Source organism: Sinohyriopsis cumingii, unplaced genomic scaffold (assembly GCF_028554795.1).
Source record: "Sinohyriopsis cumingii isolate HCF-2022 unplaced genomic scaffold, ASM2855479v2 utg000695l, whole genome shotgun sequence".
Taxonomy (NCBI): domain Eukaryota; kingdom Metazoa; phylum Mollusca; class Bivalvia; order Unionida; family Unionidae; genus Sinohyriopsis; species Sinohyriopsis cumingii.
The window spans coordinates 330,372-356,538 of NW_028315924.1; the positions used below are offsets into that span (position 1 = coordinate 330,372).

General features: G+C 35.3%; 1 protein-coding gene across 4 annotated transcripts in view; it reads left to right on the forward strand.

The window, feature by feature from the left end:
- LOC149773275 (uncharacterized) overlaps nt 1–26,167 on the forward strand; it is a 146,097-nt gene that overhangs the window by 50,514 nt on the left and 69,416 nt on the right. For 2 of the 4 annotated variants that reach the window (XM_089946514.1, XM_089946516.1), the window contains exons 4-7: nt 4,575–4,705; nt 12,073–12,301; nt 17,149–17,427; nt 22,565–22,843. In XM_089946514.1, the coding sequence (XP_089802640.1) occupies nt 4,575–4,705; nt 12,073–12,301; nt 17,149–17,427; nt 22,565–22,843 (918 nt within the window). Of the gene's footprint in view, nt 1–4,291; nt 4,706–12,072; nt 12,302–17,148; nt 17,428–22,564; nt 22,844–26,167 lie in introns of all 4 variants that reach the window. The other 2 variants (XM_089946515.1, XM_089946517.1) reach the window with 2 other exon arrangements.

The following is a 26,167-nucleotide window of genomic DNA, read 5'->3' on the forward strand; positions in this document are numbered from 1 at the left end:
TTTTCTGATTTGCATTTTGAAACCTCTATCGATATGCCTCCTCTACCAGCTCATAACCCTTCTAGATACATTCCTTGACCAATTCATAGTCAGCACCTATTGGTACTGACCGTGAAGTATAAATTTCACGATCTTTGCCAATAAGTACACTCTGTGATAATAGAGTCCAGTGAACTACTGGCCATATCAAATTCTCAGCTATGTTTCAAAATGTGAAAAATGTTAATGTACATCTTTTTCTTTAAAAGGAGGTACTAATCTAATATTTTTTGTAACATGAAAAACTGAAATGTCATGAGTGGATGCTTCATGCTTGCATGTTCTGTTTCTTTTAACTTGAATTGCATTTCATCTCTTTTCTTTTTAAATTTGCAATTTCATATGCATCACTCTCTTTTCTTTCTGAATTTGTCTCTCTCTTTCTTGTACCTGCATTTGCATCTCTGTCTCTCTTTTTCCTGCATTTGAATTTGTATTTTTAATTCCATCTCTTTTTCTTCCTTTTTGAATTTCATCTCCCATTTCTTCTTCTTCTTTTTGAATTTGCATTTGTTTCTCTCTCTCCTCCTTTTCAGTCTCAAGCTTTCTTATGTTAATTTCATTGTTGTATTTTAATTTTAATTCTTGCAGGTTAGAGCCAGAATCAGACTTACAAATCAAACCCAAAACACTTTTGTCCAAAATATTCTTCTACCAAATATTGAACCACAATATTTTTTTTGTTTTTTAACAAAGATGGCCTTGTCTCTGGAAGATCATATTGCCTGGCAAGCTGTAGCAATTTATCCTTTTTCAAGAACTCAAACTGTTTTTGGCTAGGATTTAATACAGATTTCTCCACTTTAGTGGACTTAGATAATTTGGAAATAAAATGAATTTTAATTTCAAAGCAATTTCAACTTTTCCAAAATGTATATACTGGATGAGCCCCCAGTTTTCTCTTTTGACTCTGTGATCACAAACTTAAGTAACAGAAAAGAAGCAAAACCAGCAAGTTTTATTAAAACTTAACATACAATTTAATTATCAAAGTTATAAATGTAAAAATGTAAAGAGGAACTTACAGTATTATGATGTGAATATAAGCTTGTCCTTATACGAGTCTATTAAAGACCTAAATAAAAGAAAATTTCCCTATAAATTTTAGTACTGGAAAAATGTACTGGTCCTCCATTAACCTTGATGTTGTCAAGATGGCACTGTCCAGAAATCCTTTCAAAAAATTATTACAGTTCCAGAATAATATTGTTGTCCAAATAATAAATACTTTATATTTCCACTGGACGATCCAAACTAATGTTTTTCCTCTCGAATTATATCTAAGTACAACATAAAACATGTCTCAGACTTACAGCCAGAATACAGCAAGTGTGAATGACTCCAAAAATTGGAATGAATTTGATTGCTTAGTTTTCTCCTTATATAGACCATATAGGGGGCCCCGAGTGGCCAAGTGGTCTAATGCATTCTCCGTTATGGATCACTGTCATCTCACTTCTGTCTGCATGGGTTCATGTCTCAGATTCGGCCAGTGCGGGTATGTGAGAAAGGATGCCAGTAGCTTCTCATGGGTCGGTTGTTTTTTCCGGGGTTCATCCTCCATTATTAAAACTGGTTGCCATGTATAGCCTATAGTGTGCTGAAGATGGCGTTAAACCCTACAACAACAACATATACACCATATATTGTGACTGTACTTCATAATATACACCATGTGCAAGCATACACTATTGATTTTGCATCACATTATAGTAAAAGTCACATGGGTCACATATGTGAATTTACTCATTTTAAAGTTAAATGTAAATTGTTCTTTTAAAATTTAACACTGATTATTGAATGTTCTGCATCTATACCATCATCAAGAAACTTCCAGATGCAAATTATCGATCTCTGTGGTCTTTTACAATGGTGGCCGTGTACTAAACTTTGGTCAAGAAAAGAGCACATAGAGTGGAATCATTACAATATAGGGTAGTATGAATTTGTATAGCAATATGCGTAGCTTTCATTGTGACATCACAGCACATAATGCTCAATCCAGATTGTACTGGATCACACCTTTACGTTCATTTTGTCAAAAAATGTCTATGTACTTTAACATTGATTTTGCTATATGCACTAAATAAATAATGACCTTCTAACAGAATGTGGATATATAAGAATCCAAACAAAGTGAATATTTGCCACTTAAAGGTATGTAGAATCAGATTCTGAAAAATGACAGCCACTACTGAATAGTCAGTGTTGAATGCCTACATGACCTGTGTGAGTTGTACTATAAGCATTTTCACGTGACCTCGCACAACCAATGGGAAGCTGCAGAATTATTCTCCAAATATCAATATTCCACCAGTCTCTGAGAAACTACGCCATAAATCTTATTATTATAACTATTATTAATATTTGTCAACAACATACGAAAACATCTATTTATAGATCCTATTCAATTTGTAATTTTAACAGAGCCAGGTCACATACACAAACAAAAGATACTCTATACAGTTTAGAACTATGAATAAAAATTACAAAAATTAAATAAAATCATGTACCACGACTTACAGAAAAATACAGATATACATAACACTTCCAAGGTTTACAATAATTGTCAAATGAAGAAGATTCTGTAATTGGGGCAGTAAGAAATATGTTGAACCTATCTGTACATCTTTAACTACAGTTGCAGGTTTCCATTTTCTCCTTGATGAAAAAGATTGCTCGGCATTTGCCATCTAGGGCTGTAGAAAAACCCTCTCAAATGCTTCTATGTTCTGTATGGGCTGTAATACAGGGTAAAACCCATATCTTTCAGAAATATTCAGTTATGTTTTGGGTCCAAAGACCAGTCACTCATTCATCAAAACCTAGGATGGCTGAATGGGCTAAAGTGCTTACCTTGACAGATCACTGCCATCTCACTTGTCTACATGGGTTATAGTCTCTGGCTCAGCCATTGTGGGTATGTGAATAGGCTTGCTGTAGCTTCCCATGGGTTGGTGGTTTATACTGGTGCTTTCATGGGTTCTTCCTCCACCATTTACATTGGCCTATTATTCACTGAACGATGGCATTAAGCAACACAACAGCAACATTAATGCCGAGATGGACGTTTCTAAGACTTCTTTTGTCATTAGACCGCTTCGGTGGCCTAGTGGTTAGAGCATCCGCCTCGGATGTGGCAGGTCATGGGTTCGATCCTCAGCTGAGTCATACCAAAGAGTAACAAAAATGGTACTAACAGCTGTCTTGCTAGGTGCTCAGCATAAGAGGTTAGTATTAGGACTGGTTGGCCTGGTGTCAGGATAATGTGACTGGGTGGGACATCATGCTACAGCATGATGCCTCAGTGCTAGACATCACCATAAACTGTCACACTGCAGACATCGAAGCGATATGACTGACAAATTGTTAAAGCTACATTAAAAATCCAAATCACACATGCACACACTTTTGTCATTATCTAAACCACCTTTTAAACCTTTGAGTGAAGCTTCCTTTGAAAACCTTAAAACATTCTTTGTCATCTCCTTAGTATCAATGAGGAAGAGTGAAATTGCCACTTTGCCAGTGGAAAAGGGTTGTTTGTTTCATTGATAACTATGATTTAGTCTCTCTTCTTGGACAACCTGTGAATATGCCCAATAATTAGATACCATTGGTCTTATTTATATCTGTGCACGGGATGATCAGAATGGTCTTCTCAGCCTGATGGGAGCTTTATGGTTCCATTTTTCTAAATCAATAGATAGGGATGCAACTGTCCCTTTATCCCTCATATTTGGCAACCACCCTTTTAAGGGCAATTGTTCAGACAATAAGAGGAGCTTACAAGTCTCTCCCTGGAAGAGCTCTTTCTTTCATTGCAATCACAATCAAGGCTTTTTGCTACATCTGAGGCCTTTTAAAATCATTCCTCTTTGGAAGGATAATTCTGGTGATCTCACTCCACTTTCTCGCCATTTTACCTTCAATATGAGGTGCATCATAGTAAAGGTATTTATGCTTCATGTCCAGTTATGTCAGCCTAACAGGTTGTTCTGCCATCCTCGAGAATTCAGTACAACATCCAGGTGACAACTGTAGTAGGGTCACTGGACATCTTATCCTATGCCATCAGCCTAGTACCAAGCTGGCAAATTCTGCAATGCAGTAATAGTAAATAATGCTTTACTGCTATTAAAATGTAATTTTTTGCAGGGTGGGTGGGTGGTGGTAAGCTAATTTTAATTATGAAATAATTGTCTACTATTATTGCACAAATCCCACTTCCTACCCTTCTCTTTTCCTTCAGTTCAGTCCAAGTCTGTGAAGGATGATATTCCAGTTGTCAGAAGAGAGCTGAGGTGTCAGACAGGGATCATGTATTTTTTCCTTTCATTCTAGACCACTAATTACAGATTGGATGAGGGAATAATATCCTTGGACTGGGTACTTGCACCAGGTAAAGATAGTGTGATGTAATGTTAGCAGGTAAGTATTAAACAATTAAAATTAGTTTGTTACCCACCTCAAGCCCCAGCTAAAAAGAACTTGATATTAACATTAACATTTTCCAGATTTGTTTCCCTTTTAAGCAATTCCTCCAGGACTTGACTTCACACAGGTGCCAAATATGAATGTAGACCTCAGTGTGACATCAGCTAAACTTCAGTGTACAACATCTGGCTGTACCTACCCATCACCTTTGATACAGTGGCTCATACAGGTATGTATGAATAATTTGCAACATAATTATATATTACTTGTGTCAATGTATGCATGTGTATGAGATACTTGTGATTCAAAATATATTTCAAATTTTATTTGTAAAATTGATTTGAAAATAATAGACTTGGCTGCTATTGTTACTGCTGATTATAATCACAAGAAGTAGAAGAATAACTTGATGTCAGATGCGATTTAAACAATTATTGCATTTGTTTTTGAAATTCAATCTTTAGCCAAGTCTGGACATTGCTGATGGTCTTGTTATGTATATTTAATTTGTATTATTTGTTGACTTTTGTTAATGATTATATGTTGTATATCATTGTAATTTGTAATTGATCTTGTCCAAAATAAAGTTCATTGTGTACCTGACTATGGTCATTCATTTTGGTAAACAACACAGCTAAAGTTTCTCTGTGACAGTGGATTAAATATTCAGATATTTCTTGTTGTATACATTAGAGAAGATGTAAGTGCAGAAAAGTGACTTGACTTGGAGTCACATGAAACTGAGAGTATCTGGGTGGAAATTTCTCAAAATAATGCAAAATCATTCCTAGCTGGTTTCATTTATAGGCCACCTTCCTCCAAAATTTGGAATAATATCTTTTTAAAACAAATGGAAAATGTTCTAGCACAGGAGAAATAAACATATATACTCAGAGATATAAATAAGGACCTTCTCAATACTCAAATAAGGAACAACTGGATGGAATTTATTGAATAATTAGGCCTAGACCAGCTAGTAAATGAGCCCACAAAGGTAATAGAAAAATCAAGCACTCATATTGATCACATTTATACCAACCTACCAGACAACTGGCATGTGTTAATGCACCGAATATTGGTCTTAGTGACCACTATCCTACATTTTTGACAAGAAAGGTTAAATGCAAGAAAAATAAGAAAATGCACACAAAATGATCACTTACAGATCATTCAAAAATTTTAATGAAGAACAATTTCTCAATGACCTTTATAAAGTTCCATGGAATATGATCCAAAATTTGGATGACATAGATGAAGCTCTGAGGGTGTGGACTGACTTATTCATGGCTGTAGTCTCTAAGCATGCACCACTGAAAGTACATCGAGTAAAGAATGAAATCCAACCTAATTGGCTTAATACTGAAATCCTAGATGCTATGAAAACACAAGACCAATTCAAGGCTATGGGAAACCATGCACAATATAAAGTATGGAGAAATAAAATAACAAGTATGATTTAAAAAGCTAAAAAATCTTATTATCAATCATTGCTTGAAAACAAAAAGAGCAACACAAACTCCATTTGGAAAGTCTTCAGTGAACTCACTGGAGGACCACACAAAGATCAGACAAATAAAATTCACTCACTTCTGGTGAATGATACCATAGTCACTGATGAAACTGACATTGCAAATGTTTTCAATGATTTTTTCACCAACATTACCACAAAGTTAAAAGAGCCAGTGATAGAAAACAACTTTAAAGAACTGAAAAAGTTCTGCAGCAGCAAAATCTCTAAGGAGGTATGTTTCTCTATCCCACCAGTATCAAAAAACTTTGTTAAAAAATGTCTCAGTGAAGTTGACACCAAGAAAGCTACAGGACTTGATCAGATTGGTCTATGACTTATTAAATCTTCTGCCTCTGCTGTCGTAGATAGCATAACATTCATAATCAATTTAAGTATCTCAACCTCATCTGTCACCAAAATATGGAAAACTGCAAAAGTAACTCCTACTCAAAAATCTGGTTCTAAGGATGATGCTGATAACTACCGACCAACCTCAGTACTACCAAACTTGTCAAAATTGATTGAAAAACATATCCATGACTCATTCATGTCATATTTAACCAAACACTTGCTGTTACTCCCAAAACAAGTCAGTCAGGCTTTAGACAGAAACATTCATGTGAGACTGCCTTGATCTCCCTAACTGATAAATGGCTTCAAGCACTTGACCAAGGTAGAATAATAGGATCTGTATTTGTAGATTTCAGGAAAGCTTTTGACATGGTGGATCATGAAATCCTTTTGAAGAAAGAAACTGAAAATTGACCAGTGTGATGAAAGCACAGTTAGATAGTTTACTTCATACTTGAGTGAGAGAACACAACATGTTTATATAAATAATGTTATGTCTGAACCATGGAACAATTAGATATAGGGTACCACAAGGCTCAATTATAGGTCCATTACTATTCATTTTATTTATTAATGACCTACCACTTTTACTAAGAGACTCAATATCATATACAGATCTCTATGCTGATGACACAACATTGTCAGACATCCAAAACACGAAGCATGAACTCGAAATTTCTTTACAGGATGCCCCTAAACAAAATGGAAAACTGGTGCACATTCAGTGGCATGGTGGTAAATACTGGTAAAACTAAAATATTACTTATCTCAACACGGCAAAAAAGGACAAATCTTGATAGTGATGAACTATATCTGACATGGAAGGAAAACAATTTGCAAATGGTCTGTCATGATAGATTACTTGGTGCTCTGATAGATAATAACCTATCATGGACTGAACATATCAAACATATTGATAAAAAAGGTAAATTCAAGTTGATGGCTTCTCAGTAGGATAAGACATTTTCTCCCTGAAAGGCACAGAAAACTATTTTATAACAGTTACATACAACCCTATTTAGACTACTGTAATACAGTATGGGGTAATTCAAATGATAAAAACATAGCAAAGCTGGCACATCTTCAGAAAAGAGCATTTGGGCTAATATCAGTCCATAATGAAAGCAAGGAAATATTAGCTGGTAAGTTAAAAATATTACCTTTTAAAGACTGAATCTGTTTGAGAAAAGCCAAATTAATGTACAGGATATCCAATAACATTGCTCCTGAATATTTACAATCACTATTCCAGTATATAGGCTACCTGGTAATACTACCCACCTGCGATCCATGTCTACCAATCAATATAAAATTCCCAAACCAGATAAGGAATTATTTATAAACAGTTTCCGATACTCTAGAACTTTGCTCTCGAATAGTATTCCAGTTGAGATTAGAAATGCCCACTCTATTTCCTTCTTCCAAACCCAATATATCCAGTGGCTTCAGAGATGCAGCTAAACTAAATAAATTCCTTTGTATGAGGGCCTCAAGGTAGATTAGTTCTTAGCTAATTGTGTTACCCTCTTTAAATAAAGTCATTATTGTTATTATTATTACAGTATGACCCTGCTATAGCACGCTTCATTATAACGTGAATTCGGATATAACATGGTCGCTCCTGAAATTTTATATGCATGCATTTTTCTCGCACACGAGAAAAAATCTTTCTGAAAAATATGAAAAAAAACCAAAAAGTTTATTATCATTTTGGGGAAGAGATCGTGCATGAATAATAGAAGACGATCGTGGAGTGGCTCCTGAAATTTTATATGTATTTTTTCTCGTACACAAAAAAAAGTTTTTTCTTCTTAAAGGTATGAAAAAGAAGGTGTAAAATATTTATTCTAGGATCATGTAGGGCTTCGCCAATGTCGCAAACTGCCATTTTATTTTCCTAATTGGCGGCAAAATATAACATCTGGCAATTACTTTTTGCATATCCGCATCTTTTCTCCACACCGCAAATATCTCCATTTTTGCGTAGACCAGGAAGGTTTTCAGTTCTGGATTCTGCTGTTTGGAATCTCTTTTTTGCCCAAGACTTTATCTGGATCATGGAATTGGTAGTAGCCTACTACCAAATACAGGGAACATCAATTATCCAGTAATTCAATCACTGGCAGATCCACAATTTTTAAGTTCAGTCCCTTCAGTAGGATCTGATCCGCTCTTGGTCCACAGTAACTCAGTGAGTCTCAAACTGCTCCAATGGCTTAAGTAATTAGAGTGTCCACCTCGGATGCGGAAGGTCACAGGTTTGATTCCCGGCCATGTCATACCGAAGACTTATAAAAATGGTACTTGCAGCTGCCTCTCTAGGTGTTCAGCATTAAGAGGTTAGTGTTAGGACTGGTTGGCCAGGTGTCATGATAATGTGACTGGGTGGGACATCATGCTACATGTCTATGGCATGATGCTCCAGTGCTAGACATCACTAAAAAGTGCCACACTGCAGACATCTTAGTCATATAACTGAAAATGTCAGAACTTGTCCCATTGCAGGACTTTGTTTATAGGGTGATGAACTTCCTCATAAACCTAAACTTGGTCAGTGTTCCTCTGGACTGAGTAGATTGAATACTGACTCTCCTAGAGATGCTATGAGCAACAACTGTGTTGACTGCTTGCCTATATCTATCCCTACCTTGAATGCCACTGCCAACCTTGTTCCTCTACAGTTCCTCCTTCACGCAAGGTGGAGCTGCACACTAGATTTTCTATCAACCCTGATTAACCAAGGACTGGATTTTCACCACCACTTGCTTTGATGGATGAATTGAGACACTAGATTCCGGATGGGGGTCCTCATACATGCACCAGATCCCCACTCTTATCTATTCGTTGTTATGTCAAATTCGGTTGGGGGATGCTCATTTAGAGCTGTAGGGCATAATTCTCCAACTTGTTCCTTCACATCAACAACCCTGAAATGAAAGCAGTATTTCTCGCACTGCATACATGCATCGACTTAATAAGGGGCTGATGTGTCATGGTCTCCTCAGACAACACATCTATCATAACTTACCTTTGACATCAGAAGGCACATATGCCCCATTGTTTTGCTTGGAGGTCTGGAACCTCTTCCTCTCAGCAGCCTCAGAGAAGGTCATAATCTAAGTCCACCACATTACGGGCAAGATGAACATATTAGTGGACAGTCTATCCAGAACAGACTGAGCCACCCTTACAGAATGGTCTCTTCACCACTCAGTAACAGAGTCCCTGTTTTCCTTCTGGAGAAGACCTCTTGTGGACCTGTTGGCAACCAAGCTTAACAACAAACTTCCCTTTTATTTGTCTCCTGTCTCAGGCCAGAGAACATGGTCAGAAGCTTCCAGTGGGATTGTCGATTTGCATATCCCTTCCTACCCTTTTCACAAAGTTCTCTATAGAGTCAAAACTTCCTCTGCTTAAATCAATCTCATCGCCCCATTGTGGCTCCAGGGATCATGGTTCAGCGACCTCCTAAACCTCTCCATCGATTGACCCAGGTCTATACCACACAGGAGGTATCTCCTGTCACAACACTTGGTATCTCTTCTCCACAGCATCCCAGACATTTTCCACCTTTACTCATGGCTTGTCTCAAACGATTTCTCCTCCAGAGCAAGTTTTTCGGCTGAATTGATAGTTGCATCACTGAAGTCAGGAGAGCGTCTAAATCTATGATGCCATGTGGAGAATCTTCTGTAATTAGTGCAGTAGGAAATGTTGATCATATCCGCCTCTCTGTAGCTTCTATTGCTGGTAATCTTTTGTTCCTTTATAAATCATTAAGATGTTCAGTATCCACTATCAAAGGCCATCAAGCTGCCATCTTCAATACACTTAAATTCTGTCAGGGCAAAGACACTGGTTCAGATCCTCACCTTGTTGATTTTATAAATTATTTTTGAGTTTCAGAGACCTGTCTCACGCTTTCTTACACCCAGATGTAATATTGTGTTTTGTGGTCTTTAACCAAAGCCACTTGTGAATCATTGAGTGAAGCTTAATTTCTAGATCTCACACTTAAAATGGTGTTCCAACTAACTCTTGCCTCTGCAAGATGCAGAAGCAAGATTCATTCCTTGTCCATTGATAGTGGATGTCTCTGTTTTAATCGGAATTATTATTCTGTTTCCCTTCTTGGCCAACAGGCTTTCCTAGCCAAAAATAGGTCACCATTTGGTAGCACTCGTACCCATCAAGATCCCCAGTCTCTGTAAAATCTGTGCATGGGATGATCAGGACAGACTTTTATGCCCCATGTGTGCTCACCACTTCTATCTTAAGGCCTCTAAACCTAAACAAAATTTTCAGAAATGTTTTTTTTTCCCTCTTAAGGGCCCCATAGACATTTCAGCTGCCACTATTTCTCAGTGGGTTGTCATAACAATCAAAAGAGCCGTCAAGTCTCTCATTGATCGAAACCTAGACTTTATGAAATTAACAAATCCATGAGGTTCGAGCCATTGCTACCTCATGGGCCTACTTTAATCATTCCTCCCTTGAGGATATCATGAAGTCAGCTGGGCCATTACTGCTTGAGAACTAAATGTTTTTCAAGTAGGACTAAACATCTGGTTCACATATAAGTAAAAATTCAGTGTGGTGTTTGTATTTCTATTTTAATCAGATAGTATGTCAAGAAAAATTCTGACAATATTTTCCATGATATTATGACACTGGGGTTTCTTTTCCATATAGAAAACAGTGCTTATGGATAAAGCTGCAAATTTTCCCTTGTTGTGAAGTACTTATAGATATGAAATAAATTGTTTGATTCTGTAAGTTTTTCAATCATAGTCATATCTGTTCCATATGGATTCCTGAATTATTCCATATGGTATTCACAAAAAAATTGTGTACGGTTATTCATATTTTCATGACCGTTTTGCATCATGGACTTAAACATACGTGTACATGTCCCCGATTGCATACATATATGCATGCATGCTGCTTTACAATAGTGTTGATTCCTAAGGTGCATCTTTGTTGAAATTCTTTCAGACTTGTTTAGTCTGAAGGCATTTTAAATATGAAATGCAGAAATTTTCTTTGTTTTGATTTTGCTCTGGTTAAAATCAATCAGTCTGTTGGGGAGCTATGCATTTTTAATTTAAAAAATTAAATACAGAACCTTTCTTTTGACTTGACTTACATTTTTTCAGTAAACTGGAAGCAGAAAATGTAAAAGTCCATAGACTTAGTTCACTTGCACTTTGCAGATGATAACACAATTTTGTCTGAATCACTCTGTATTATTTGAACAAAACAGTCATTAACACAAATGAATTACACCACCTATAAGTGACTTATATGTCATGTATAAATGAAATGTTGGGGATGCACGAATCAATACTTTTTGTACTTATACAGACTGATATTTCACTTATAGCATTACATGTGCATATTAAAAGAAACAGAAGTGGTTTTAAAAACTCCCTTATAAGTCAAGCATACTTCATTTGTAGGTCAGACTAGTTTTTTTGTAAGGGTTGTGACATTCATTTAAATTCTCATATTACAGATAGATGGAACAAATTACTCTTTAAATGTCTTACATAATTTCATTTTTAACAATGTTTGACAAAGGAACAATGCTGTAGATATGTCTGTATAATTGTATATATTAGGATATGATCTTATATATTGAAAATACTTTTATTTTTATATTATATTTTAATTTAGCTATATGGACTATGCAGTCTGAAATAAAGAATTCATATCTTCTTGATATATTATTCCAGGGCCAGTCAGCATCATCTCCGTATGAAGTCTATACAACACTTAATCCAACAGGAACAGAAGGCCAATGTGTATTACCAGAACAATTCTACACAAGCACCCTAAATCTCCAACAGAACACCACACTGAGTGATAACAGCGACAAAGCATCAATTTTCTCCTGTAGAGTTGTTTATCCAGGTTCTAACATAAACCTCATTGCATCTGGGTCACAGACTATCAGATTTGCTGGTATACAGTTTAAAGTGTAACAAAATTTTAAAAAGCTGCATGGCCCTTATTGAAAATGTAATGCCAGTTGTAGTTCATAATATGGTACCTATAAAAAGGCCAACATATAAATACCCTGTGAGTACAGGTTTATCCAAGGTCTCTCTATGAATTTAAGTGCTAGTGAAAGTGTTTTTGTTGCAAATTACAACCTTCCTTATATCCTCCTCCATACTCACTGCATATTCCAACCTTCTTTATATCCTCCTCCATACTCACTGCATATTCCAACCTTCCTTATATCCTCCTCCATACTCACTGCATATTCCAACCTTACTTATATCTTCCTCCATACTCACTGCAAATTCCAACCTTCCTTATACCCTCCTCCATACTTGCTTCCATCCCTAGAACAGGAAGCAGGTCATGATGAAACATTGTCACATAACTATGATATCTTTTCCAGCTTTGACTGCATATTTGACATTTTGTAAGAAGAAATACTTGAAAATACCAAATGAAAGTTTTCAACAGTTTTCTTTGACCCTCTCACCACGTTCATGGGCATGGTTCAATGATGACACCCTTGTTAAAAATCAGTTCAACGTAATTACAAAGTTTGGTGAAATTCCAAGCATAGAAGGAAATTATGATTAAAGAATCAAGGGAAGATTGTAATTTTGGGAGATTCTTGTGCATTATCGTTAACTAAGATAGTCTTGCTAGTTTGGTTAGTGTGATTGTGCATAAATTGAAGAATTGATGCATTAATTGGATTGCCTGCATTTGATGAAACCATGATCTAAATCAGCTAATCAGTTATACTCAGTTGTTCTTTGCCTGCATTTGTATTTGCCTCCATATAATGGTACACTTCTGAGATAATCAAAGTTTCAACTGTGTGCTGTATTAGATTCCTACATGTAACAATCACTATAAACAGTAACTGCAACTGAATATGGATAATGTAGTACATTAACCATATTCAGTTGCAGTTAATAATTGAATGATTTTCCCAGGTCTGTCATATTTGTTTGTATCATGTTTTATCAGTACATAATAACCTTAAAACAAAATATGTGAAGCCTAGGGCTGAATTATGAGGAAAAGATACCAGGTGCAACAACTTTTGTTATCATCCTCCAAAACTTTGTTTAGCGAACTGATCCAATAAAATGCTCAGAGATTCAATATGGCTGTCATAGTGGCCTTTTTGAAAAGTATGTTACTGCTGCTCTTTCTGAATGTATTATCATATCCACGTGGGTTTCATTAAAAGTATTCTTATGATATCTAGTTGGTTTTAAATAAAAATTGTTCACATCTAATGTCTTGTATGATAATATGATTTGATAATCTTGTTAATGCTAAAAGTTCTGATTGGAAGGTCATATCAGCATGGGTTTTTCACTCAAAAACTTCTTTTTGTGTTTGGTTTGTCCTAAATGAAAATCATGCTGATATAATGTCTAATATAGGTAAGACAGCAGCCATCTTTAAAATCTTGTTCGTTTTCACCAAAAGACATCTTATGATGTCTAGTTGGTTGTAAATGAAAATGTTGCTAATCTGACCTCTAGTATGGTCACTCACATGCCATTATTATAATCTTGTCATAACTTCTCCTAGATTGCTGGTCAAAACTGACATTGTTGTCATCAAAAGACTTATTGTGGGGTCAAATAGATGCATTTTAATATGAACTCTGTGAAATTAAAGTACTCAGGGATATATTTAGAAAAAACTGCAACAGCCCTAAGAGGAAATGGTGCCAACCTGCTGTTCAGTATGGCCATATTAGCAATCTACTGTTTATGTCTAATATACACAAAGTTCTGTCCACCTCTCCAAATTCAACACTACAGTTTAGCTACATGGTTTCGTGATATAGCTGTCCTACTATCTATCTCTGCTACCTCTGTCTGTATTTCCCTATATTTATCTTGTTTACTATCCCTGTATCTATCTGTGTCTGACTGTCCCCGTCTTCAATATGTACTGTATCACATACCCACACACCCTTCCCTTGCATATAGAATACGACTGGTTAACCCTTACTAAATGTAGGATACCCCCATCAGCCATAGACCATACTGTAACTAAATGATGCGAAACAGCATAACATATGACCCAGTTGCCCGTCTTTGTCATAATGCTGACCTGGTTTTTTATTCAGATTTGTCATTCCCTTCCACACCAAACCATCCTTGATCTTGATGTCTTACACATTCTCACATCCCACTTATTGCTAGTTAGAAGCCTTATACTGGTACTGCTAACTCTGTTACTTCGTGCCTGACAGAAGGTGGTAGTGATGAGATGTGTGATCTCCCAAACTCCTTATGGTTTTTGGTTATTGTTATCGAAGAGACGAGCGACCGCAGTGTTATTGCCCAGACTGACTAACCAATGAAACGAAATATGAAATTAATGGATGGAATAGCAAAGACCTGAGCAGAGATATAAAATAGAATGACATGAGTCGCTGTATGTAAAATATAACTATTAAATAAATTACATAAACAAAACAAAATTGAATATGACATGTGAATGATTTACCTTCTCTCAAAAATAGTTACAAAATTATGCAGAATTCAAGTAGCTCTTCAGTGTCATACTAATAGAACAAATTTCATCATATGATCGAGTGACTGACAGAGCTCAAATCTTTGGCATGACAGCATTATGGGCTTCAGGGACTTGGTGGAGTTGTTGATTGTATTTTTTGTGCTCAGCATCACCATCTTATGAAGGGTGATAAAGGAGGGAGGGGGGCATACCTTCTTCCTCCAAGCACCCCAGGAGGATTGACAGCTATATAAAGTTATTGAGTATATGTTTGCATATGGGTCATTCAATGTGGTTCATGATAACAGTGGTTCTCAGAAGCGGTCATAGTATGTGGTTGTTGTTGGGCATGATAAAATAATACTGTTGTTGTTGTTGGGGTTTAAAACCATTTTTTCAGCACAAGATGGGCTATACATGGTAGTCAGCATAAATGGTGGAGGAAGAACCCAGGAAAACCCTGGAAAAAAACACCAACCTACAAGAAGCTACCGGCAAGATTTCTCACATACCCACATTGGCCAAGCCCGAGATTCGAACCCACACAGACAGAGGTGAGATGGCAGTGATCTGTAAAAGTGAGTGCTTTAGACCACTCGGGGCCCCGATACAATAATATGTTAGTTTGTCAATCATGGTCTTGTTTTTCCTTTATGGACTTTTTCCTTTTCACAGACAGCAAAGTTATCAAATGTGTGCACATTTTACGTAAACATGGGAATTTTTGCATACCTTTGAAGAGTTGTTGTTTTGGGATAATTAACACCATTTATCCACACAAAATAGGCTATACATGGCGGCCAGTAACAGGTTTTTGCAAAGGACCAGTTTTAGACTTGAAATTCAGTAATGTTGAAGAAGGAAACATGCCCACAATCACTGTGCCATGTATTCTTTATTCTTATTTAAATATTATATGCATTCATCGAAAATAATTTATATAGCAATAAAGATATTCATCTATCATCAGACATTCACATTTATATTTCAGGATCACATGTATATGTATATAAACTGCAACATTACTAAGGTGATTATCCTAAGTTAACTTCACTTCTTTTAGTTACATTAATTGTATCCCATATTGTTAGAATTTTTCTCTTTTTTTGTTGCAGGTTCTACCATTGTTATCAAGGAATTGATGTTTTTAGTCACCAGTTGTAATAATGACTAGCAGTTTTGTGCAGGCTTTGGGTTAATATGATTATATCTACCTATCTATGTATTAATTTTATAGCTGGAACACTTAAAGCTGGAAAGGTTCTGCATGTATGAATATGAAACGAGGTTCATAATTAGTGGTAGTCTACTACCATTACCTGTTCTCTTGGACTAGTACTTTTCATAATTTCAGTAGTCTGATGGCAAGAGAATCTTGATATATTTCTGACAAGTGAAGATTCAGCAGGACTGATTAACTTAAGTCTTATTTGTTTCTCTGGCAACAAAAGTTAAATTCTAGATCTGAAATCAGTTATCAGTATTACAAATTCTGGCAGATTTTTCTCTAGATATATTTTTGCCTACATTTCAATTTCTAAGAGAAACAACTATTGATTGTAGATTGCGGTCATACCAGGATAAATAAAACATTCTCGTTCTTAAACTGGGAATAAATTACTGATTAAATTTTTTTTTCTATTGACATCAACATTTATACTTTTTACCCATTTGTTCAAAATTACTTAACTCTGTGATTAATTAAAATTACTTAATAAATTTAGTACTAATTAATAATATTTTAATTAGTAAAGTAATTACTAAGTAAATTAATTCTTGTAATCTTAGACTTGGTGTTATTTTCATTTAATTAGCATTACTTGCTATTACTAATAATTATAATTACTCACAAATCTTTTTACTTAGTTTGTTACTCGTTTTGGGTAAAATAAATACTGTTAAAGTGATTAATGGTAACAAGTTTTAGTTGAGAGTATCCTGCTTGCTTGTGTTAGCCATCACAATTTTATAAATATTATTAGTATAATAATACATCAGTATTACTTGTATGTAGCTTTGAAGTTTGAAAATTTGACTAAAACCAATTGTCAAATTATTATTTGGTACAGTCTCATTGCTGCAATGATATTTCATTAGTCGCTTACTATACATAAATCTTATTGTCTTAAAAATGCCAGAGTTTATCATGTTTTGTCAATAGGATACTTTTGTCTGTTCTTTATGCAATAATAAGTTATTTGCCACTGAATTTGAAAATGAATGTCTTTGCATATGTTAATGTGTTTTATCTCCTGAAAATTTTAGGAATTTTAAATATATTTTTTATTTAACAATTTCAGTCAGAGTTACAGAGGCATTTTTACAGTATAACAACCAGAACATAACATCCACCCTGAATGTCACCACTGGAGAACAAATTAGCTTGACATGTTTAACAGGGACCAGTCGACCTGCTCCTAATATAGGCTGGTATAAAGGATCTCGGTCAATGGGAAGTGGAACTAGTCTGATCTTCACTCCCAGTAACACAGACCACAATGCAGTGATCTTTTGTCAGGCATACAACATTGACCCAAATCTTAGAGTTGACTCCAACAAACCCAGTTTGTTTGTTAGAGGTATATATGTGTGTGTTTGTGTGTGTGTGTGTGTGTGTGTGTTATGGTGCTTGTTTAGCTCTATTGGTCATAAACCAGAAGAGCTTTTGGAATGGTCAGTTATGTGGCATCTGGCTTTCGATGTCTGTCTTTTAGCACAAGTTTGTTATCACTATTTCACCTAAATTAAGTACTTGGAGAATTACCATGAAACTCTTCACATGCATCTGTCCCATGATCTGGTTGGTCCTAAATGAAAATGGTTCTTCTCAGACATCCAATTTGACCAAAGCAGCAGGCATCTTGAGAATCATTTTTTTAAACTCCTTCTGAGTGGATGGTAATATCAACATGGAGTTTTCACAAAAGACTTTTTTATAGCAAGTGTTAAATAAACATAATGTTGATCTGATGTCCAGTATGGCCACCATTTTTAAAATTGTGATATTGCTATTCCTCCTGAATGGAAAGTAGTATCAGCATGGGGTTTTCGCCATAGGACTTATTTTGATGTCTAGATGGTCATACAGGAAAATGGTGTTGCACAGAAATCATTATTGCCAGCACAGTAGCCATATTACCATTCTTACTGGTCATGTCTTAATTGGATTTTCAATGAAAGACATTTTATGATGCCCCAATGGTTCTAAATGAAAATGGAGCTGATGTAATCACCAGTATTGCCATCACTGCAGAAGTTTTAAAAAAATCTTGTTGAAACTACTCCTCCTGATTGGATGGTTGTTTAAACATGGGGTTTTTACTAAAAGACTTATGGTGTTTAATTGTTCCTAAATGAAAATGGTGCTGCTCAAAACCTAATATAACCACCATAGTCACCATCTTTAAAATCTTCTTGTTATTGCATTGCCTGAATAATTGGTCATATCAACATGGGTTTTTACTAAAAGACTTGTGATGTTCAGTTGGTTCCAGATGAAAATAGTATAGATCTGATATCCATTATGACCACAAATATGCCTGCTGCAATGAATGTATTAAAACTCCTGTGGCTAATTCTCCTGAGTGGATGGTCATATTGACTATGGCTTCTAACCAAAATTATTCTAATCTTGTCTGGTTTGTTGTAAATGAAAATTATGTGGATATTACAGCCAGTATCCTGGCTGCCACAGAGAATTTTTTACTATTTTACCCCTCAAGAATATCTGAGATGGCTTGAACAGTCAGCAGTCAGAAAAAAAGTAGTTGCTCTTGAATTCCTGAAAGTCATTTTAAGCCAATGGAGCATCAATTTCTTCTAGGGGCTTTTGTTTTTAATTTGCTTTTTTCTTAGACTTTTAACTTTGAGGGTTATAGACCAGAAGAGTTTAAGGGATGGCCTGTTGTTTATTTGTGTGTTTGTCTATTAACATAATTTTGTTTGATTACTGGTCCTTAACTACTTGGAGGATTGCCATGAAAGTGTATACACACATTCATCCCAACGTCTAGTTGGTCCTAATGAAAAAGGTTATGCTTGGATATTCAGTATGTATACCACAATCCTCATGTAAAAATTATTGCTATAGCTACTTCTCCGGAATGGAAAGTGTTTTGGACTTTTCTCCTGATTGTTGTTGTTGTTGTTGTAGGGTTTAACTCCATTTTTCAGCACATGATAGGCTGGCTATACATGGCTGCCAGAATAACTGGTGGAGGAAGAACCCTGGAAAACCCCGGGAAGAAGCACCGACCCACAAATTCTTATGATGTCTTGTTTGACCTGAATAAAAATGGTGCCACTTGGATACCCAGCATAACCATCACAGTGGCCATCTTGAAAATCTTTTCACTATTCTAACTGTATATACGATCATATCAACATGTGGGTTGCACTAAAAGACTAGGCATATTGAATATCCTTGTATTGTTACTCCTTCTGAACAGAAAGTTACATTGACATAGCATTGCACTTGAAGTTGGGCTTAAATAACAGTTGTGTTGATCTGAATGGCCTCATTTTACTGAGTGAAGAAAATGATGATTAAAATTAGTACTAAATAAAACCTTTAAATATCACTTGTTTCATCGTTGAAAATAGTGGTTTGTGCTCAAAAATTTTAATCATGACTTTGAAATGCATAACTTTTTTTATTACTGTTTATTTTGATAAATTATTTTGAAATAAAAAAACAATTTTAATAGTAGCAAAACCTAACCCATCAGTTGTTGAGCTTTCACTTTTCATGCCAAACAAATACACCATCATTTTGATGTGCATTCATCCTCTCTTACAGTGAAGAATTGTCAGTATGATGTAATTCCTCGTACAGCTCGCCTTGTCCTTGGTATTTTATGTGTTTATGTATTTTATGTGTGTATGTTATGTGCAAAACCAGCACAGATCATCTTTTTCAAGGATTACAGGTGATTTGGTCAGACATGGTCCAAATTCACCAGAGGAAATTTGCCTGTAGCATTATTTTTTAACTTCAATTTAGCCCAGTCTCTACAATAATTTGTCAGTAATGGTGTTACATCCTACATTCGTTTTTTTTCTCCAAATCTTTCTGTAGTAACCTTTTCCTCCAATTTTGGTTCCTTCAGGGACTTGGGGTTACTTCATGTACATCCACAGGGGTTGGAAATACACTATAAAAATCATTTTATATCTAGTTACAGTAAGTCATTGTATGCAAGGAATAATGACTGTTTGCTTAGTATACCATAGCATGTTGTTGCCTGCAATTGAGGAGATGCACCATCACCACCCTGTCAGTGGTAGTGTGTTGCACCCTCCTACTGGAAGAGATCAGCATCACACATTCATTAGTGATGCATCAGATGACAATCCTGTATCCTCTGCTCACCCATTGGATCTATTTTGTCTCTGATAACCCACTCATTATTCTTTCTGCCTGCTATACAGTTTATTCTGAGAAAATCCTGGTCAATAGGAAATAAAACAGAAGCAGCATGCATGTCATTTACTCGACCATCTTAAACTTGCCAATGTCTCTGAGTCTCAAAATACCATGTGGAATACATTTATGTGGCATTGTCAATGATGGATTCATCTTTGGCATAACGAAAATACTGATACAGCTTTGATAATTCTTTGAGTGGTATGACACAGTGGTGTACGTGGCGATCAAGATCAAATAACGATGCTGCACATCCAGGTTTGACCTCTAATAACCTTTGATGTTTTTTGGTATAAAATTTGGCAGCTTACTGATCCCTGAGAATCTTGCCAAGCACTGCATATAGCTGGTCATCGAGTTGTGATTTTGAACGAGGCCATGGAAATTTGATCATGATAAGCTCAGAATACCTATTTTGTGCCCAATATGCTCTTGACTGACAACCATATATTGTTATGTTGTGTTTGTGTGTGTGTCTATATAGGAACTTTTTACAACCAAAGACATACAGGCGGGTCATATTTCATGCCTAACAGAGGTTTTTGTGGTGGAAGTTAGTTGACCCATCAGCCATCAGGTATTCCAAAATGTCTTTTGCACTGTGATTGAACTGTTGAGTTTACCTTGCTTCGCATATCTGTGACATCCGGTAATGATTTATAACCAACAGTTATTTTATTTTCTGTTGCGGATGAAAAATGACCAAGATGGGCTTGTCTCATAGGGATTGGTTCATAGATGTACAAGTAACATATAATGAAGTAAACTAAGATATATGATATATGAGCTGATACAATCAAGATGATAACAGCGTATAGTTACAATGTTTGAAATGAAGATCATCCTTGTTGCTGGCAATGCTGTTATGTAACTTATTTCATGAATGATCATTTCCTAGCTTTGTATTATTCCTGCTAATGTCATTGGTTACTGTGCAGATACATTTGCATCATAGCTCATTCATGATTGATAGTGGCAATATATATATATATATATAATAATCTGAATCTCTAACATGAAATTTCCCTCGTTTTTGTTTTGCATTCAGCAGGGAATGATTATACCATATCTTGTATCATGCTTCCGGGCTACCATGCAGGCAACATAATGGTGTTTTTCTCCGTACACCAACATCATCTATTTCACATGGAATAGCGCTCTGCCCTTTCTAGCTCGATCAGCATGTATCTAATGGTACTTGCCGACACATTGTTGATGACATTGTGTCGTTTTCCCCATAGAGAGCCACATACACTTAGTTTTTCCATTCATACTTATTAAAATTATAACTTTCTATACTTAGTTTAACATCAATGGCCTAAGAAACCATTGTTTAAATATGTGCTTACATGCAATTACCATATTTACAGCAGGGCCTAGGGGGAGCAACTGGTATAAAAATTTGTATGTGACCCACATCATGGTTTTGTTGCATCCATTGGCACCAAGGAGAGTAAAAATTAGAAGACCCCCCTCTGCTGACTGTGGAGTAATAAAACATAAACTTGGAACCATATAAAATCTATCTTTGCAAATAATTTGAGAACAATCAAGTAACATAATGCTCCAGAGAGCGTGTTTAAAAAAAGGAAAAAATACAATGAAAGTTAAAAAAGTTACATACATTTGCAAAAGCAGGTTTGAAGATGGCTATGTTACTTCACAGTATTTACAAGGGTAGCAACTGACATGACAGAATCTGCAGTTTGTACTATCTTAGCTTAGATAGGCCTCATCCTTAAGATTCACCTAAGGCCTAGTAATGTGAATGTTTGGTGTACCATGTTCTAAATTTCAGTGATGCTATTGCTAATCATAAAATATGTTGTACAGTTGCCACAGTTCCAGTAATTTTTTCACTTTAGTTTTTGTCATTGATTATGTTGTGTTGTGTCTGTATGTGTACTAAGACTGTTTAATTCCATTCTCATATTGATGATATTTCCCTGTTTGTAGTTGTTTGTCATAATATGCTATCGTCTGTGTGTATTTTATGTTTTTATATGTATGTTTGAGAATAAGTTACAGTCTGTTGTATGATCACATAAGAGCACAAGTTACTGATTGCATATATATATATATATATATATATATATATATATATATATATATATATATATATATGCCCTGACTTGAAATAAAATGCACTTTATTTTGCTTTAAACAGGATTATTACGACTAAATCATAGATGTTTTAAATGCATCTTTACATCTGATTGAATGTGTAACATGTTTGTAACCTTGTAACCTTAAGGAATTCAAACCTGTTGTTTACCATTGAATCATTTCAGTCAGAGTTACAGAGGCATTTTTACAGTATAACAACCAGAACATCACATCCACCCTGAATGTTACTGCTGGAGAACAATTTACCTTGACCTGTGTAATGGGGACCAGTCGACCTGCTCCTAATATAGGCTGGTATATAGGATCTCGGTTAATAGGCAGTGGAACCAGTCTGATCTTCACTCCCAGTAACACAAACCACAATGAAGTGATCTTTTGTCAGGCATACAACATTGACTCAAATCTGAAAGTTGACTCCAACAAACCTAATCTGTTTGTAAGAGGTAAATATAGTTGAAGTTGTTTTGTGCCTGTTTGTGTAAGTATGCTTAGCAATTGTATCAGTTATTTGGCAGCAAATTATGACATTAGGGTCAGCAGTGCTGTAGTTTTGCATTAAAGCTTTTTTAAGTCAGCATATGGATGTAGGTGAGACACATTTGTTTGATATTTTGCTTGAGTGGGAATTATTCAGCATGTATAGTTTGTTCAGTATAAAGGACTTATACAATCAAATATATACTTGAAATCTTGCACTTACAGCAGGGATCCCATATAAATAAACAAAATCCCAAACAATGTAAAGACTGCATAGTCAGAATCATGTTGTGTTGTTGATGTCCCACAAATCTAGTATGATTTAGTTGTAATCCTGGTTAAAGATTTCTTAAATTTTGTAGTGAAAATAGTTATGTCCCTTAACAAATACCCCTCTAATTGCTTTTTGTCTTTATCAATATGATGCAAGTCATCTTTTGTGCACAAGCAGCTGTATCAGCTTTTACCTATCAAACATTAAAATAACATATGTCCAAGCCAAATCATTTGGGATTATTGTTTGTAACCCTCTACCCATATTCAATTCTGATATGAGAACAACAGTGGCTCAAGAGATGTCTCTACTTGTTTCTAAAGTTTGGTATAATGTGGTGTGCTGTAGACATGGAACTGTTGAAAAAGCAAATTTGGTGTGCTGAAAATGTGATTTAATCAGTTAATGGAACTGTTGAAAAGCACAGAAGGTGAGTTCAGATTCTTTTATTGTTGGACTGAGTCCTAAATAATTGCCAGGCAAAGACTGGTTCTGCCGCTGAAAAATGTCAACCTAATTTGAAAATGAATGCTTTAAATTGCCACACAAACAACATATGTGCCCTGCTAATTATAGGTGAATATTAATTGTAAACCATATTTATGTTTAATATTTATGTCTTCTGGCATCTGATATGACTAGAACCATTTTTTTAAATTGAAAAATAATCTGCAAAGAGGCCAATTGAAATTTATTTGTGGCCAAAAAACTTAATAAGCATCATCTTTCTCAAACATCAGTGATTCTAAATGGTTATTGGTTGACAGATCTACCAACCTATATGATTTGACCACAAGTTTTACAGAAATGACCTTTAAAATATAGACTTGCAGAATATTATTTAAAAAATTACAGAAATGCAATTGTTACAGTAAAATCCAGTTACTGATTCATTGGTGTTTGATTTGTTTCATATTAAATTCAGTTGAGTTTGTTATGGAATCAAACTAACTTTAGAGGCGTACCTCATATGATTAAAACTGCATATAATTTTCATGCAAAATGTTTGTATGATCAAACTGTGTGTATTGAATTTCCTCAAAAGGCATCCAACAAGTGATACATGTTGTAGATGAACTGGACAATAAGTCTTTAAGAAAGTTGAAGTAGTCAGCTTAGAAGAATAAAAAAGGATTCTTTGGAACAAATGCAGGAAGAGCAGCAATTATATTTATTGCACATGATGTGTTCATATTAGTATGTCTCATGGCAGGAGAGATGATTGCCAACATCAGGTGAAGTTGAAAAACAAAAAGACAAGAATTACATCAAGTTGAGAGATGGCAAAACATTTGTTGAACTCCACAGGGTTTGGAACTGCACATTGCAAAACTGTACTGTGCTAGTTAATCGTTCTTTACAAATTTGTTTGAATATTTTATTTATTTCCACTGCATCATTTTCTGATCATACTTCTGATCTTTTAAATTTAGTATGTGAGTTTACCAGTACATAATATTATGTTATACCTTACTGAAATTGGTCTAAATATTGACTGACTTGCTGAGAAGGTCTTATTAGGGCTGGCATGCCTGGGTTGAATGTTGTTCACTGTGTTAGGATAGTAAAAACTGTATGGAATAAGAAAGTTCCTGTTGTTATCAGTTCCAATTAGACCAAGATAATAATAGTGTCCCTTGAAAAATCAGTGAATCATTCTTTCATTTTTTTTTGTACTTCTTTTCTCACAACCCATAAGGTGAAAAGTCATGCAGTGTGATACACATTTCTTTATTCTGAGGTCTTGTTGGTTCTGAATGAAAATGGCACCAATCAGACACATAGTAAAGCTGCCGTCATGAAAATCTTGTGGTCACTAATCCTATTCTCTATCATTTTATCATTAAAATAATTGCAAATGTTCATCTCAATTTATCCCTGGATCAAAAAAGTCCTGGAACATATTTTTCATTCTTCAATATAACACCAAGACAGCTTTCTGGGAAATTGTATTATTTATATTGCAAAGCTATCAGAAAGAATGTTATAAACCATGGCATATTTATTCAAGGTCCATTTATGTAGATAAGCTTGATGTTTCTGGGCTTTTTAATGCCACCATACCCAGAAATTTGATACATTCATTCATCATGAAGTTTTGATGGTTCATCCTCCCCTAGAAATGCCTATCATTCAGTACATTTGCCATTGTAGCTATCTTGAAAACCTCAGCATTCCTATTCTGTCTAAATGATTGTATGAAAACACATTCTTTTGAAAGTCAATTTGACAGTAAATAGTCGAGTACATGTTGATCAGTATAGCGTAAGATCTATTATTTAAAAAGGATTATTATTGATAACTCACATTTGCGTAGTCCCAAAATTAGAAGTCCTTACTACATAAAAGTAATCAATTTAGACTTAAAAATAGCTTGAATAAAACCATACATGTCATAGAAAATACAGATCAGAACAGGATTGATCAGGAAATTACCAAAAATTAGTCAGACAAACGTTTTGACCTCAAAAGATGGAGAAATCTCATTGGCCCAATTTTTAGGATGCAGATGGACAAAAAAATTACATCTACTGAACAAATTTTCATTTCTCCTTCTATACTGTCCCAAATTAACATTACCTGTATAAGCCTGCTATCTTCCAAAATCCAGCCCCACTAAAAAGACTTTACTCTCTGTCTCATATAAACAAAGGGCAATAACTCTTGCTCATTACCTGCCCTTGCCACACCAGGAGGAGTTAGTTTTAATGCTTCGCTTCCATACAACAGCATCATATGAAACTCCTCATGAATCTGAAGCCAAACTTATGTTAACTTTGAACCATTCAGACAGGATTTTTGATTTATGCAGATTAATAAATCTTCTAAATGGGTGGTAAATATCTATTTTGAAGGTTGTGAACATTTTCTAAACTTTCTACACGTTCTCGGACTTAGCAATTCTTGGACCTAATGGTACAACACAGTCACTGATTCATGTTGCTATTCATGGTTTCACACACATCGTCCACTCATCAGGTCAGCAATGGATGTTGTTTTATCCACTTATTAACAT